General features: G+C 36.9%; 2 protein-coding genes across 5 annotated transcripts in view; one reads left to right on the top strand and one right to left on the bottom strand.

Moving 5' to 3' along the window:
* Positions 1-15,940, bottom strand: part of LOC106092952 (capon-like protein) — a 977,840-nt gene that overhangs the window by 932,089 nt on the left and 29,811 nt on the right. The gene's annotated exons all lie outside the window — the stretch shown is intronic.
* The window catches only part of LOC106086374 (proton-coupled amino acid transporter-like protein pathetic), an 85,890-nt gene that overhangs the window by 60,210 nt on the left and 9,740 nt on the right, over positions 1-15,940 (top strand). For 3 of the 4 annotated variants that reach the window (XM_059361278.1, XM_059361280.1, XM_059361279.1), the window contains 2 exons: positions 10,371-10,463; positions 10,560-10,710. In XM_059361278.1, coding sequence (XP_059217261.1) covers positions 10,371-10,463; positions 10,560-10,710 — 244 coding nt within the window. Of the gene's footprint in view, positions 1-9,985; positions 10,256-10,370; positions 10,464-10,559; positions 10,711-15,940 lie in introns of those variants that run through there. The other variant, XM_059361281.1, reaches the window with a different exon arrangement.

The following is a 15,940-nucleotide window of genomic DNA, read 5'->3' on the forward strand; positions in this document are numbered from 1 at the left end:
TAATGCATGAAAATCCTAACCTCAAAAAAATCACCCTTTACTTCTTATTGATGTAGGTCGTTGGGAATTGCAAATGGACCATATCGGTTTAGATGTGGATATGTCCCCCATATAAACCGATCCGCCGATTTGAATTTTTTATCCCACAGAAGCCTCAATTTGCATCCGATTTGATTAGAATTTGGAGCAAAGACTTGTGTTATAACATTCAACATCTATGCGAAGTATGATCTGAATGGGTTTACAAACACATATAGCCCCCATATAAACCGATCCCCAGATTTGAATTTTTTAAACCCTTGAAAGAAACAATTTTCAGCCGATTTGGTTAACATTTGGACCAAAGACCTGAGTTATGACTTTCACCATCCATGCCAAGTATGATCCGAATCGGTCTATAAAAAGATATAGCCCCCATATAAACCGTTCCCCGGATTTGACTTCTTGAGCCCTTAGAAACCTCAATTTTCATCCAATGTGGCTTAAATTTAGAACAAAGACTTGAGTTATGATTTCCAACATCCATGCCAAGTATGATCCGAATGGGTCTTTAAACAGATATAGCCCCCATAAAAACCGATCCCCGGATTTGACTTCTTGAGCTCCTAGTAGCCTCATTTTTCATCCGATTTGGCTTGAGTATGCCAAGTATGATCCGAATCGGTCTATAAACAGATAAATCCCTCATATAAACTTGAGTTATGACCTCCAACATCCGTGCCAAGTACAATCCGAATGATCAGACATAGCCTCCCTATAAACCTATCCCCGGAGTTGATTTCTTGAGCCTTTAGAACCCTCAATTTTCATCCGACTTGACTGAAATTTGGGAAAAAGATTTGTGTTATGACTTCCAACATCCATGACAAGTATGATCCGAATGACCATCTATCATTCGTTGTACTTCGGGCCTGGTTCTGAAAACTTAGTTGACATGTCGCTAGAGGCATACCCATAGATTCCAGTTGCCCTGGAATATTGAAAGTAATTCCTAGTCTCGCGAGCTCTTCCGCTTTACCATTCCCTGGGATATCTCTGTGGTCTGGCACCCAGAACAGGCGATTTTTGAACTGTTCAGCCATCTCGTTGAGAGATCTGTGACAGTCTAGGGCGGTTTTTGTGATTTCTTCGTTCTCCCGGGATTCAGTGGCTGTCTGAGAAGATATTTAATACAACCGTCGTTATGACATTATATCTTAGCCATTCCACCACTTGCTTAATTGCAAGGATCTCTGCTTGATGCACACTGCAGTGGTCGGTTAACCTTTTCGATATGACGAGTTCTAGATTTTTAGAGAATACCCCAAAGCCCCCCTGGTCGTCTAGTTTGGAACCATCCGTATAGAAGTCTATGTAACTTTTATGTAACGAGTCTATCAAGAATGGTGGTACAGTACTTTTATCAAAAAGCGGCTCAGGTAGGGTGTAATCCACGCTGCCTGGCACATCGGACATTGTAACAGAGTGTCCAATGCCGCCACATGACCAAAGAGAAAGCTCCTGTAGCCTCACGCCAGTGGTCGCAGCAGTTTGCCACAATGTTCAACGGCATTAGTTGTAGCATTAAATTCAGTGCACCCGATGGTGTCGTCCTCAGTGCGACTGTGATGCACAAACAAGCCATCCTTTGGATCCGGTTGACTAGTGAACAGTAGGTGGGCTTTTAAAGCGCCGTCCACCAGACCACAACACCAAAAAGCATTATAGGTCTGACAACTGGTCTAAACCACCAACTTTTGCCTCACCTTTTCAAATTTCAACGTAATCGGGTAATAATTGAGGCTTTATTATTATGAGGCTTCAGACCCTTAATCGGTCTATATGGCAGCTATATCTATATATGGTCTGAACAGAACCATATTTGGATCGGGTGTCGGGAGGCTTAAAACAAGTCACTGTGTCAAATTCCAGCGAATTCGGATAATAATTGCGGCTTTTATGGGCTAAAGACCCTATATCGGCCGATTGGTCTACATGGCAGCTATATCTAAATATGGTCCGATCTGAACCATATTCGGGTCGTATATCGGGAGGCTTAAAACACTTCACCATCTTATATTTCAGTAAAATCGGGTAATAATTATGGCTTTTATGGGCTTAAGACCCTTAATCGGCAGATCCGTCTATAAGGCAGCTATATCTAAATATAGTCTGATCTGAACCATATTTGGATCGAATATCGGGAGGCTTATAACACTTCGCCATTTTAAATTTCAGCAAAATCGGGTAATATTTGCGGCTTTTATGGGCTTAAGACCCTTAATCGGCAGATCCGTCTATATGGCAGCTATATCTAAATATAGTCTGATCTGTGCCATATTCGGGTCGTATGTCGGGGGAGCTATGGGTGCTATATCTAAATCTGAACCGATTTCGAGCAAACTTCTCAGATATTGTGGTAGTCGTCGAGGAAGGCGTAGTGCAAAATTTCGGCAATATTGGTCAATAAATGCCCTTGCAGTGGCTCTTGGAGTGAAAATCGGGCGATATACATATATGGCAGATATATCTAAATCTGGACCGATTTGAATGAAATTCATCAGTAATGTCGGGAGTCAAGAGAAACTGCTTCTTGCCAAATTTTGAGAGAATCGGTTAACAAATGAGCATTTTATTGCAATATTTCTCAAAATCGGACGAGCATATATATGGGAGCTAAATCTAAATCTGAACCGATTTCGAGCAAACTTCTCAGAGATTGTGGTAGTCGTCGAGGAAGGTGTTGTGCAAAATTTCAGCAAAATTGGTCAATAAATGCGCTTGCAATGGCTCTAGGAGTGAAAATCGGGCGATATACATATATGGCAGCTATATCAAAATCTGAACCGATGTCTATGAAATTCAACAGTAATGTTAAGAATCATAACGAAATCGCTCTTGCCAAATTTCGAAGAAATCTGTTAGCATATGAGAACTTTATTGCAATATTTCTCAAAATCGGACGAGCATATATATGGGAGCTATATCTAAATCTGAACCGATTTCGAGCAAACTTCTCAGATATTGTGGCAGTCGCCGAGGAAGGCGTTGTGCAAAATTTCAGCAAAATTGGTCAATAAATGCGCTTGCAATGGCTCTAGGAGTGAAAATCGGGCGATATACATATATGGCAGCTATATCAAAATCTGAACCGATTTCTATGAAATTCATCAGTAATGTCGAGAGTCAAGAGAAACTCCTTCCTGCCAAATTTTGAGAGAATCGGTTAACAAATGACCATTTTATTCCGTTATTACTGCAGTTCGGACGAACACATATATGGGAGCTATATCCAGATTTGAACCGATTTTTTCCAATTTCAATAGGCTTCGTCTCTAGGCCGAAAAATGTGACTGTACCAAATTTGAAGACGATTGGATGAAAACTGCGAACTGTAGTTTGTACACAAAGTAACATGGACAGACGGACAGACATACATACAGACAGACGGACATAGCCAAATCGAATCAGAAAGTGATTCTCAGTCGATCGGTATACTTATCAGTGGGTCTATCTCTCTTAAAACCCGATAAAAACACGAGGAACCAAATTGATCACGTTGTGATAGATGGAAGGCATTCATCCAGCGTATTAGATGTACGATCGATTGGTACAAAAATTAACATGGACAGACAGGCAGACGGACAGACAGACGGACAAACAGACGGACAAACAGACAGACGGACAGACAGACAGACAGACAGACAGACAGACAGACGGACGGACGGACAGACAGACAGACGGACAGACAGACAGACAGACAGACAGACAAACAGACTGACAGACGGACAGACGGACAGACAGACGGACATAGCTAAATCGAATCAGAAAGTAATTCTGAGTCGATACTTATCAATGGGTCTATTACTCTTCCTTCTGGTTGTTACAAACAAATGCACCAAGTTGTAATACCCTGTACCACAGTACTGGTGTAGGGTATAAAGCTTAACTGAATCATTTAGGATTACAATTGTGGTTGAATTTCGTCATTTTACAAACGCAAAAAATCTGATTAGTCCTCTCCACTTCCCCATTAAACTAATTTCATCTCTATTCCATGTAAGAAGTGTCAAAGGCCCACATGTATTTAAACACATGTTTAATTTAAAAATTATACCGGCAATATGTGCACCTTGAATTAGCGGTCAAATGTTAACAATTAGCACAATAATAATGCATACAGGTAGGTAGACATGGCGCTATTGTTTCTAATTATTGCAATTCTCAATTCTTGCTGCATGAGCAAACAAATCATTTTATTTTATTAATTTTCTATAGTCGTATCAAACTCGTATCAGCACTTGTACCAGGGATAGAAAACACAATTGCAAAGCCATCATTTTTAAAATTTCAAAAAAAATGCATATATAATACAATTAATTATCAGTGTTAAGGCTGAGGGTGTATGATAACAAATCAGTGTTTAAGCACTGCCTATAATGATTATTAAACTCTGTTTTGAAGTGCCGTAAACTCATTAAGTCAATAGATGACCAGTAGCGGTCATAAGCAGGCCATCCTATCTTAATGGCCTTGGGCGTGCTTATGGAAAATTAAAAAGCAAATATTTCATTTTTTTTTTTTATTTCTGGAATGCTTTCGTTTCATTTTTTCAAAACATTTCTTATTGATTTACATCAATAAAATTCCATATTGATTGATTGACAACGGTAAAGGTCAATGTCAAATGACATAATTGGCTGATGGCTCCAGCCATAAACTTGACTTTGTAGAAGATTATGAATAAAAATAGCTTTTGATTATTAGTTTGTCTGTTGTATTTGTGTTGTATTTCTGGATTCAATTATTTCATAATGATTTCTACTCATAATTGAAATAATTAAAAACAAATATATAAACTAAAATGATTGTGTGATTGTGATCTGTCCAATGGAAATTTACTGCAACTGATATGTCCAAGTTAGCAGATAATTTTATTTATTTACTATTTTTTCGAAATTTAAACCCAAACTTTTGATTTCACAACATAGTACAAAACATTTTGCCCTAACCTTAAAAAGTCTTAGCCAAAGATAAGGGTCTTAATTAAAAGATGCCCATTTTCTTCAACTTTTTAAGGAAAAAACATTTGTTTTTTGTGCTAAAGGATTTTTTACTTGATTTAAAGAAATGTTTACCTAGTACAACACATAAAGAGGAAAAAGACTTTAAGTTCGAAGGGGCCAAACTTTGGATGTCCACCACCTTGGATGTGTATGAGGGTGACCTGACACCAAAAGGTTGGCAGGCAATTTCATTTGAAAGTTTGACATTTTCTCGCATAATCGTATCCAGAACGTTTTGACAAAGTGCTTCGACAATTGATTGGAGCTTATGCAAAAGTGTATACATCATGATGATACACACATATATTATAAAACAGCCAAGGGTTTTATAAAGACGATTTGTGGTACATATTACGGGCAAACGGCTGAATGGATTTCAATGAAATCGGCATCAATCCCAAGATATTTTTCCAGAGATGCGACGTATATACAGGACATTAATTTTCCTTAAAGAAAAGCCATGATAGGCGAGGTATTAATTTTCAATAAAAGAACATGAAGCATAAACACAGCAAATTGTTGTTGCTTTTTTCCTAAAACATTCGTATTGAGTGTGAATGCGAAGTCATTGTGGGAGTATAAGTGGTGAGAGTAAGACGAAACAAATGTTGCGAGAGAAAGAGTATCACTATGTGAGAGTGTTGTGTGGGTGTGATGTGCGTGGCCCTACCCCTTCAAACATTTGGAAGTGACTTTCTCACTCCCTCCCAGAATAGTCACTTTTTAGGTCCTTTTGTATGATAGTTTGTAGAGATTTCAAAATTTACAACAACAAAATACATTACTATCGGAATTCTATCATTCATGTTTCGCTAATTAGTTTCTCAAAATCAACTGTTATTGGTACAAATTTAAAAATAGATTCTTTGTTGTTGTTTTGGATACTACCTTAAAAAACCTCACACAAGAGAATGTATGTTTACTTAGGCTTCTGTAATGAAAAAAGGCCGGTAGCACAGAGGGATAACATACGCCTCACAATCGTAAGGTTGGCTGTTCAAATCCCAGTCAGGGAAAATCATTGCAAATAAAATCTTCGACTTTAAACTCGATTTGAAAAAGACATAAATTAGAAAGAGAAATAAAAATAAGGCTCACTCTAACTGGTAAAAAAACATCAGGCCAAAAAAAAAATATATTTATTTTTATTAATGACGTTGATAATCGAATTTTAAACTTTTTTTAGTCCCTATTTAGTCACTCATGGGTATATATCGCCAAGTGGCACGTTTTCTCCCGTACCGAGACACTAATTAGTGTAAAAAATGATATCGCCTGAGATTGTTTTCAACTTCCTTGAGTGCAGATTTAGTAACTCGCACGATAGAAAATGTTTGGAGGGACTAAGCATGTACATACGTCAGCCAATTTCTTAAGGCTCTGCTTTGGTGTGCGAGGCATTTGCACTTTTGTTGTTGTTGTTGTTGTTGTTTGTATATGTTTTGCGAGGCTGCATAACAGTACAACAAATGTTATAACTACAGATCATATGCAGTAGGTGGATTTTATAAAGGAGTGTTTGTGTGGTACATATTGCGGGGAAAGCGCTGAATGAATTTTAATGAAATTGACATGAATCGGAAGTTATTTTTCCTGAGATGTAAATATGTATTATTAAACGGCCAAGGATTTTATAAAGACGAGTTTTTGGTACATGTTACGGTCAAACGACTGAATGAACTTTAATGAAAATGGCATCAATCGAAAGATATTTTTCCAGAGAAAATCCATGAAAATGAGGAATAAATTTTTCATAAAAGAAGCAGAAACACAGAAAATTATTGTTGCTCTTTACTTAAGCATCCGTTATTTATGTGAATGTAAAGCCATAGGTGGAAGTATTAGTGGTGAGAGTGCGAGAGATGACAGGTATGCAAGAGTATGCTAAAAGAGGCGACTATTGGGGTGCGGGTGTGTGTCAGTAGCTTAAGCTGCGGCTATGGACAGTGACGTTTGCGGTTTAATATGTTGGCAACGGTTAAATACAACTTTGGCAACGCACTTTTTTGAACATTGAAGTAAACATCAAAAAGAGTCAATGTTACTAATTGTGAATGAATAGCGATCCTGATATATGGGGTTTCGAAGGGTGGCACAACGAATCGGCCATAAACGTATGACGTCAAGTGTTTGGGGGTCATCCTTTTTTCCTAAACCACCTAACGTGAAAATGAGGGTTTTACAAGTACAGTGCGAACCTTACTTTAAAATATGGATTCAACTTTCAGAGAGTTTTACCCCAAAAGGCATCAACGGACATGTAGTCTTACTATTACAATATGAGGCTCAAATTCATGGTATTTGAGAAGAGAGTAGGAATTTGCTATCGAAATTTTTGGTCAATAATCTCAAATCCAGATTTATTAAGCGGATTGTTGAAAAATTGCATTTAATCGATAGAGAACCAATTTTATATATAACAAGTAGGAGCGTGTAAAGTTCGGCCGGGCCGAAACTTATATACCCTCCACCATTGATCGCATTTGTCGAGTTCTATGCGCGGTATCTCTTTTTAGACAAACAAAGAATATTGAATAAGAACTGTTATGCTATTGGAGCTATATCAAGTTATAGTCCGATTCGGACTATAGATGAATGCTGAACATTATATGAGTCAGTTCATATTTCAGTTAATTCGGATAGGAATTGCGCCTTGTAGGGGCTCAAGAAGCAAAATCGGAAGATAGGTTTATATGGGAGCTGTATCAAGCTATTGATTGATTCAGACCATTTTAGATACGTATATTGAAGGTCATGAGCCGTTGTACAAAATTTCAGCCAAATCGGATGAGAATTACTTACTTACCCCTCATTAGTTTGGTGGACTGCTATGAAGAGAGAGTGCAACATAAGGACCTGGGGGTCTACATTGAGAACTCAGGGACTGAGATTTATTTCAGACTGTAACCCATAATACGATCCAGCAGGCGGAGGTCCGGGCGATCACGAAATGCGTGAGGTGGTGTGGTGCTACCGCGAGGACGTCGAGTGCGAACATCTTTACAGACAGTAAAATGGCCATAGCGGCAATAACAACCAGGACGGTAAGGTCAAGAAAAGGAGATTAATGCATTTTTTGAGGAAGGGACAATCAGCACCGTTTGGGTGCCAGACCATAACAGAGGAAGAGGGAGTGAAAGGGCATACGATTTGGCAGCGAAGGCCAGAGGCTTGCCGTCCATAAACTTGTTTAACCCGAAGCCTTTCGGTTCGAAGCAGTCAGAGTTTAGGGCGCGGGAGACGATCGCCTGCTGTGAAACAGCGAAACAGTCGGTCATCCGGATCATCAGGGAAAGAGGCTATTACAGAAAGGAAGTAAGAAGGAGGTCGGCATAGCTTTTGGTATCATAACGGGACAAATAGGACTACGAGCTCAGTTATACAAAAGCGGTGCGGCAAGTGGTAGCATGTGTAGGGCATGTGGGGAAAAAGATGTTGTTGTTGTTGTCCTTGCCGATGAAGCACTTCATCGGGTCAATCCCATACGTACAACCGGCTGCCACGGGATTGGGGGGAAAATGATGAGAATTTCGGCTTTCGCGGCTAAAAGACACCGGTACTTAGGTGGGGGGGAATAAATACCAGACATGAAGCACTTCATCGGGTCAATCCGATACGTACAACCGGCTGCCATGGGATTGGGGGGGAAAATTATGAGAATTTCGGCTTTCGCGGCTAAAAGACACCGGTACTTAGGTGGGGGGACACATTACCATACATGAAATGGTATGGAAAGCAATTAAGGAGTTTGTAAATAGCACGAAGGAATTCCTCCTTTCCAATCTCAGGGATAGGGTATTATAAAGTCAGCACCGCCCGACTTTTGCCTTTCCTTACTGGTTTTTAAATGAAATATTTGTGTGAAACATTTGTGCCTAGTACTAGTGTATGTAATAAAACAACCTTCCTATTCTTACAATAGCGATTTAGGTTCCACACCGTGACAGGAGGTGCCATTTTAATATCATTTGAACAAATTCCAGACCCTGAGCTTCAACTGTTGTCTTAAAAATCAAAGAAATTTCTTTACACGCCTAAAAGTATACTATAAAAATTTAGGATTATTTAGTATCATCACTTCATTGCGGTAGTTAAATTTCAGTTGGCTGCAATAAAACGCCAAAATATGTTGTTGACGACTTGTTTCGTATTACAACCCAAACAACGGTTGACTCTTCTTCGTCAGTAGTGTTTATTTGTTTGTTGTTGCAACTGATCAAAAATGGCAATAAAACCTTAAAACTAATTGATTCCCACCACAAAACTTAGGCTGATGCAATTGAAATGGTCAATCGAGTCAGAAATGCAGCATAAAACAAAACACCAAATACTTTGGAAGAAGGAGGAATTTTTTAGCCGACAGTCACATGCAACAAAAACGCTGACTAGGCACATGTTAGAAGTTGATTGTACGTAGGTACGACGCCTTGTTCAATTTACACTAAAGCTGCAGCAGCGTATGTAGCCGCTGCTGACGTTTAACGTTCAAAACAACAGAACAATAGCAGGTGTATCCATCCCTCTTTCTTCTCATGTACATGTGCATGATTTTGTATTTTGAGCTTGGTTTTGAAGAAATAACGTCAATTTTACCTCTCTAAGACAGGGCAAGGGGTAGTCGCAGAGGAAGGCTTAGTCGTTCATATAATTGAAGCCACAAAATTGTATCTGCTAATGTTGCAAAAAAAAAAAAAAGAAAGAAAACCGAAGCGTACCAAGAAACCTCCCCATCACCACTACCACATCATTCAAGAGGGGGCAATTAATGCTGTTTCTGATCATCATTCACAACTTTAGCAAATGTATTGTCGATTGTCTTAGGCCAACGGCGTTGTTGCCGTCGGCGTCATTGTTGTCGACGCTGCCCCCATAGTTGTTGTCGCGATCATTCATGTTGACGCTGCGATTGTTGTTGAAAGAATTTCACTGCTAATTTAGACACTGGAGAAGATGGTCGTTGGTTATTGAACGATTTTTGCAAAGAGATCTCTTTTTTTTTCTAAAGGAATTTGTCTTGTCTTGTCCATAAATCAGTTGTCGTTAAGATTTCCCAGCATAAAGTAGACAAGTAAACAGAGAAACGGTCGGAAATATTGGAAAATAATTGAAAAATATTGGAAAAATCAACTCAACTGCTTTAGGATACGGAAAAAAAATAATAAAAAGATGTCTAAAGCTACTGATTCTCTGCATGAACCCATGGAATTAAGGCATGATTGAAAGATACTTAAAAGTTTTCTAATAGTTTTTTTTTATAAATAATAATTTTTTTTATTATATAATTTTTATATGCTAATTTTTGAATTTTGTTTTTCTTTATTTTAGATACAAAATCCAGCCCCGCAAAGACACCGAACAGGCTTTGAATCAATCAGATTATGATCCTTTTGCCGAAAGACAAAATGAACATCCCACAACGTAAGTTGATTTAGTTTTTGGAATTTCTATTTTAATAATTTAGCTTTTTGAATTTAACGTTCATCTAATTTTCTTGTTCTTTCTTTTCGTTTGCAGCGACAGTGAAACCCTTACACATTTACTGAAGGCTTCTTTGGGTACTGGCATTCTGTCCATGCCCATAGCTTTCATGTACTCTGGTATTATAATGGGAATTTTTGCAACGATATTAACCGCCCTCATCTGTACACACTGCAGTTATGTGCTGGTAAGTGAATACAAAAAAAACACAAAATGGTGCAAATAGAAAAAATTGCAAAAAGTGCTTATCGTTCAGAAATTATGTAAAATAATTTAAAAAAATTATAACAAATTTAGTAGAGAATTATTTAATATACTCTAAAATTACAATAAAAAAAGAAGAAATTAAATTCACTATATTTAAATAAAAAATCAATACTAAAAATAAAAAAAAAATAATTAAAAAAAATATGTATATATATAAACAATATAATATTTTAAATGAATTAAATTAAAAAAAAAAATATTAAAAAAAATAAATAAAAAAATTAAAATAATAAAAATTAAAAAAAATAAAAAATTAAAAAAAAATATAAAAAAACAAAATAACAAAAGAAGCGTTAACCAAATTAAAGCAGAAATAAAAAAATAAATGCAATAAATGAAAAAAAAATTAATTAAAAAAAAATTTAAATAGTACAGCAAAGAACTTTCCAATATAAGGCAATAAATTGAAAAAAAACACCAAAAATATTAAAATGGTTAGTTATTAAAAATATAAAAATTAAAAAAAAATATATAAAAATTAAAAAAAAAAAATAAAAACTTAAAACTAAAAAAAAATTAAAAATAAAAAAAATAAAAATTAAAAAAAAAAATAAAAATAATAACAAAAGAAAATTAAAATGAAGAAAATTAAAACGAAGAAAATTATATAACAAAATGAAAAATTAAAACCAAAAATATTAAAATGGTTAGTTATTAAAAAAATGAAACTAAAAAAAAATACTAAAAATTAAAAAAAGACATCAAAAATATTAAAATGGTTAGTTATTAAAAAAAATTAAATTTAAAAAAATAATAAAATTAAAAAAAAAGTAAAAATTAAAAAATAATAAAAATTAAAAAAAATAAAAATTAAAAAAAATTAAAACTAAAAAAAATAAAATAAAAAAACAAAAGAAATTAAAACGAAGAAAATTAAATAACTAAATGAAAAATTTATAAAAAAAATTAAAAAAAAAACTTAAAAAATATATAAATTAAAAAAAAAAATAATAATAAAGGAAAAATTAAAAATGGAAAAAATTAATTATATTTGTTTTTTAGATTTTTTTTGGAATTTAAATTTTTTTTATATAAAATTCTTTATTTATTTTATTTTTTTATAAATTTTTGATTTTTTCATATAAAATTCTTAATTTATTTTTTTTTTCATACATTTTTTAATTTTTTATTTTCAAAATTTTTTATATTTTGATATAGGAAAAAAACTTTAAATTTTAATTTATTATTAAAAACAAAAGAATAATAAAAACAAGTAAAAAGGCGTTAAGTTCGGTCGGGCCGAACTTTGGATACCCACCACCTCGGGTATATGTGTAAACCGTCATAATCCGATGAAAAATGCATAATGTATGCCCCCATAGCAGCTATATCGCATTATGGTCTGATTTGGACCAAATTCGACACGGATATGGAGTGGTCTAATAAGTACAGGTCACATTGCTCAATTTTGTAGTACAAAGTATTGGTCTTTTTGGTAGCCATATCCAAATATAGACCAATCTGAACCATATACCACACGGATGTCGAAAAGCCTAACATAAGTCACGGTGTCAAATTTCAGCGAAATCAGATTATAAATGTGCTTTTTATGGGGCCAAGACCTTAAATTGAGAGATCGGTCTATATGGCAGCTATATCCAAAGCTGGACCGATCTGCGCCATATTGCAGAAATATGTCGAGGGGCCTAACTTAACTAACTGTCCCAAATTTTGGCAAATTTGGACAACAAATCTCCCGATTTCAATTCGTGAGCTCTTACAAGCCGCAATTTTTGTCCGATTTGGCTGAAATTTTGGATGTAGTGTTCTGTTATGACTTTCAACTACTGTGCCAAGTACGGTCCAAATCGGACTATAACCTGATATAGCTCCCATATAAACCGATCTCCCGATTAGACTTCTTGAGCCCTTAGAAGCCGCAATTTTTGTACGATTTGGCAGAAATTTTGCAAATGGTGTTTTTTTACGACTTTCAACCACTTTGCTAAGTACGGTCCAAATCAGCCTATAGCCTGATATTGCTTCCAATTAAACCGGTCCCTGGATTATCGTTGTTCGGTTCCTAGAAGCTTTAATTTTTGCTGGTTTGACCGAAGTTTGGTATGTTGAATAAAAGTATGCCCTACAACGAAATTTATTTTGTATAAATTTTTAGCAGAATCCATAGTGGTGGATTCGCAAAAACTTTTTCTTTTTTTACTTTAATAAAATTAGGCTTAACTAAAAATATCCATTTTTTTTGTGAAGGCAAAAACGGTTTTCATTATAATTGCGCCAATTTTATGTTAATGTTTGAAACTGCAATAATTGCAATTTTCGAGGTTGAAGTCCTCTCGCATAGTGCGTTGTATAGAAATAATGCTGATTAGCAAACTGTGGTCATTGGCTCCCAAAAAAACACACAAAAAAGGGTATAACATCTGAAATTGCATTAAATTTAAATTTTGCAACTAGAGACATTAAAATATGAGACATAGAAGAAAAAAACAGAACAGAGCAACAAAATTAAAAAAGAAAAAATGCACGTTATTCGTTCAGAGCAGAACTTGGATACTCAATGCTAAAGTTTCATTCTATAAAATTTTCTCTAATGACAATATCTTCATAAAATTAAATTACAACATAAAATTTCCAAGAAACTTTCTGTAAAGACCAAATTTCCATGAAGTTTTTTAAATACAAAGGTAAGGTTAGGTAAGAGCGGCATTCCTTAAGAGAGTCACTTAGACAATTTTAAGTCTATTGTGATACCGACAGAATCGACCGATCAAGGTCTCTGGTGGGAATCGAACCCACGACCTCTGGCACTGGCATTCCAAGTACGCTAACAACTCGGCTACTGGGGTGCCTTTCTAATACCTAGTTTAGGTTAGTTATGAGCGGAAGTCCTTTACAGTCTTACTTAGAAAATTTTAGGTCCTTTGTGGTACCAACAGTAGCGACAGACCAAGGTGTCTGGTAGCAATCGAACCCACGACCTCCGCACTGGCAATCCAAACACTTTAACAACTCGGCTACTAGGGTGCCTTTCTAAGACCTAGTTTAGGTTAGTTAAGAGCGGCAGTCCTTTACAGTCTTAGATACCAACAGTAGCGACAGACCAAGGTCTCTGGTGGGAATCGAACCCACGACCCCAGCACTGGCAATTAAAGCACGCTAACAACTCGGCTACTGAGGCACCTTTCTAAGATCTAGTTTAGGTTAGTTAAGAGCGGCAGTCCTTTACAATCTTACCTAGACAATTTTAAGTCCATTGTGATACCAACAGTAGCGACAGACCAAGGTCTCTGGTGGCAATCGAACCCACGATCCCAGCACAGGCAATCCAAGCACGCTAACAACTCGGCTACTGGGGTGCCTTTCTAAGACCTAGTTTAGGTTAGTTAAGATCGGCTGTCCTTTACAGTCTTACTTAGACAATTTTAAGTTCACTGTGATACCAACAGTAGCGACCGAGCAAGGTATCTGGTGGGAATCGAACCCACGACCCCAGCACTAGCAATCCAAGCACGCTAACAACTCGGCTACTGGGGTGCCTTTCTAAGACCTAGTTTGGGTTAGTTAAGAGCGGCAGTCCTTTACAGTCTTACTTAGATAATTTTAAGTCCTTTGTGATACCGACAGAATCGACCGATCAAGGTCTCTGGTGGGAATCGAACCCACGACCTCTGGCACTGGCATTCCAAGTACGCTAACAACTCGGCTACTGGGGTGCCTTTCTAATACCTAGTTTAGGTTAGTTATGAGCGGAAGTCCTTTTCAGTCTTACTTAGACAATTTTAAGTCCTTTGTGATACCGACAGTAGCGACCGAGCAAGGTCTTTGGTGGGAATCGAACCCACGACCCCAGCACTGGCAATCCAAACACTTTAACAACTCGGCTACTAGGGTGCCTTTCTAAGACCTAGTTTAGGTTAGTTAAGAGAGGCAGTCCTGTACAGTCTTACTTTGACAATTTTAAGTCCATTGTGATACCGGCAGTAGCGACAGACCAAGGTCTCTGGTGGCAATCGAACCCACGACCCCAGCACTATCAATCCAAGCACGCTAACAACTCGGCTACTGAGGGGCCTTTCTAAGACCTAAGTATAAGAGTAGCGACCTAAGACCTAACAGTAGCGACAGGCCAAGGTCTCTGGTGGAAATCGAACCCACGATCCCAACACCGGCAATCCAAGCACGCTAACAACTGGGCTACAGGGGTGCCTTTCTAAGACCTAGTTTAGGTTAGTTAAGAGCGGCAGTCCTTACAGTCTTACTTAGACAATTTTAAGTCCATTGTGATACCAACAGTAGCGACCGAGCAAGGTCTTTGGTGGCAATCGAACCCACGATTCCAGCACTAGCAATCCAAGGACGCTAACAACTCGGCTACTGGGATGCCTTTCTAAGACCAGTAGCGACCGAGCAAAGTCTTTGGTGGCAATCGAACCCACGACCCCAGCACTCAGCACTAGCAATCCAAGCACGCTAACAACTCGGCTACTGGGGCGCTTTTCTAAATAGCTCATTTCTGTGAAATTTTCCCTAAATGCAAAATTTTCATGAAATTTTCTCTGAAGACTAAAATTTCACGGATCTTTGTTTTAAGACAAAAATTCCAAGAAATTTTCTGTTTAGACCAAATTGCTCTTAAATTTTCTATAAAGACCAAATTTCCAAGAAATTTTCTCTAAAAACCAAATTTTCATAAAATTTTACCTAAATACTAAATTCCCATTGGCTTTTGGCATTCCAGGTTTCTTAGGTAGTTTATGTGCGGTATTATTATACCACCATAGGATGGGTGCATATGAACTTTGTCATTCCGATTGTAACACATCGAAATAATGGTCTAAAACCCACATAAAGAATATATGTATGTTCTTGATCGTAATCACATTTAAAGTCGATCTAGCCATGTCCGTCCGTCCAACTGTCCAGTGCAGAAAGCACTCTAACTTTCGAAGGAGTTAAGCTAGGCGCTTGAAATTTTGCACAAATACTTCCTATTAGTAGGAGTTCGGTTGGGATTGTAAATGGGCCATATCGGTCCATATTTAGATGTAACTCCCATATAAACCGATCTCCCGATTGTACTTTTTAACCCTCTAGAGGGCATAATTCTTATCCGAATTGCCTGAAATTTTGCACAGTGACTTTTTCTATTCTATAACTAACCAAGGTACCAAGTATGGCTTGAATCGGTT

This window comes from Stomoxys calcitrans, chromosome 1 (assembly GCF_963082655.1).
Source record: "Stomoxys calcitrans chromosome 1, idStoCalc2.1, whole genome shotgun sequence".
Taxonomy (NCBI): Eukaryota; Metazoa; Arthropoda; class Insecta; order Diptera; family Muscidae; genus Stomoxys; species Stomoxys calcitrans.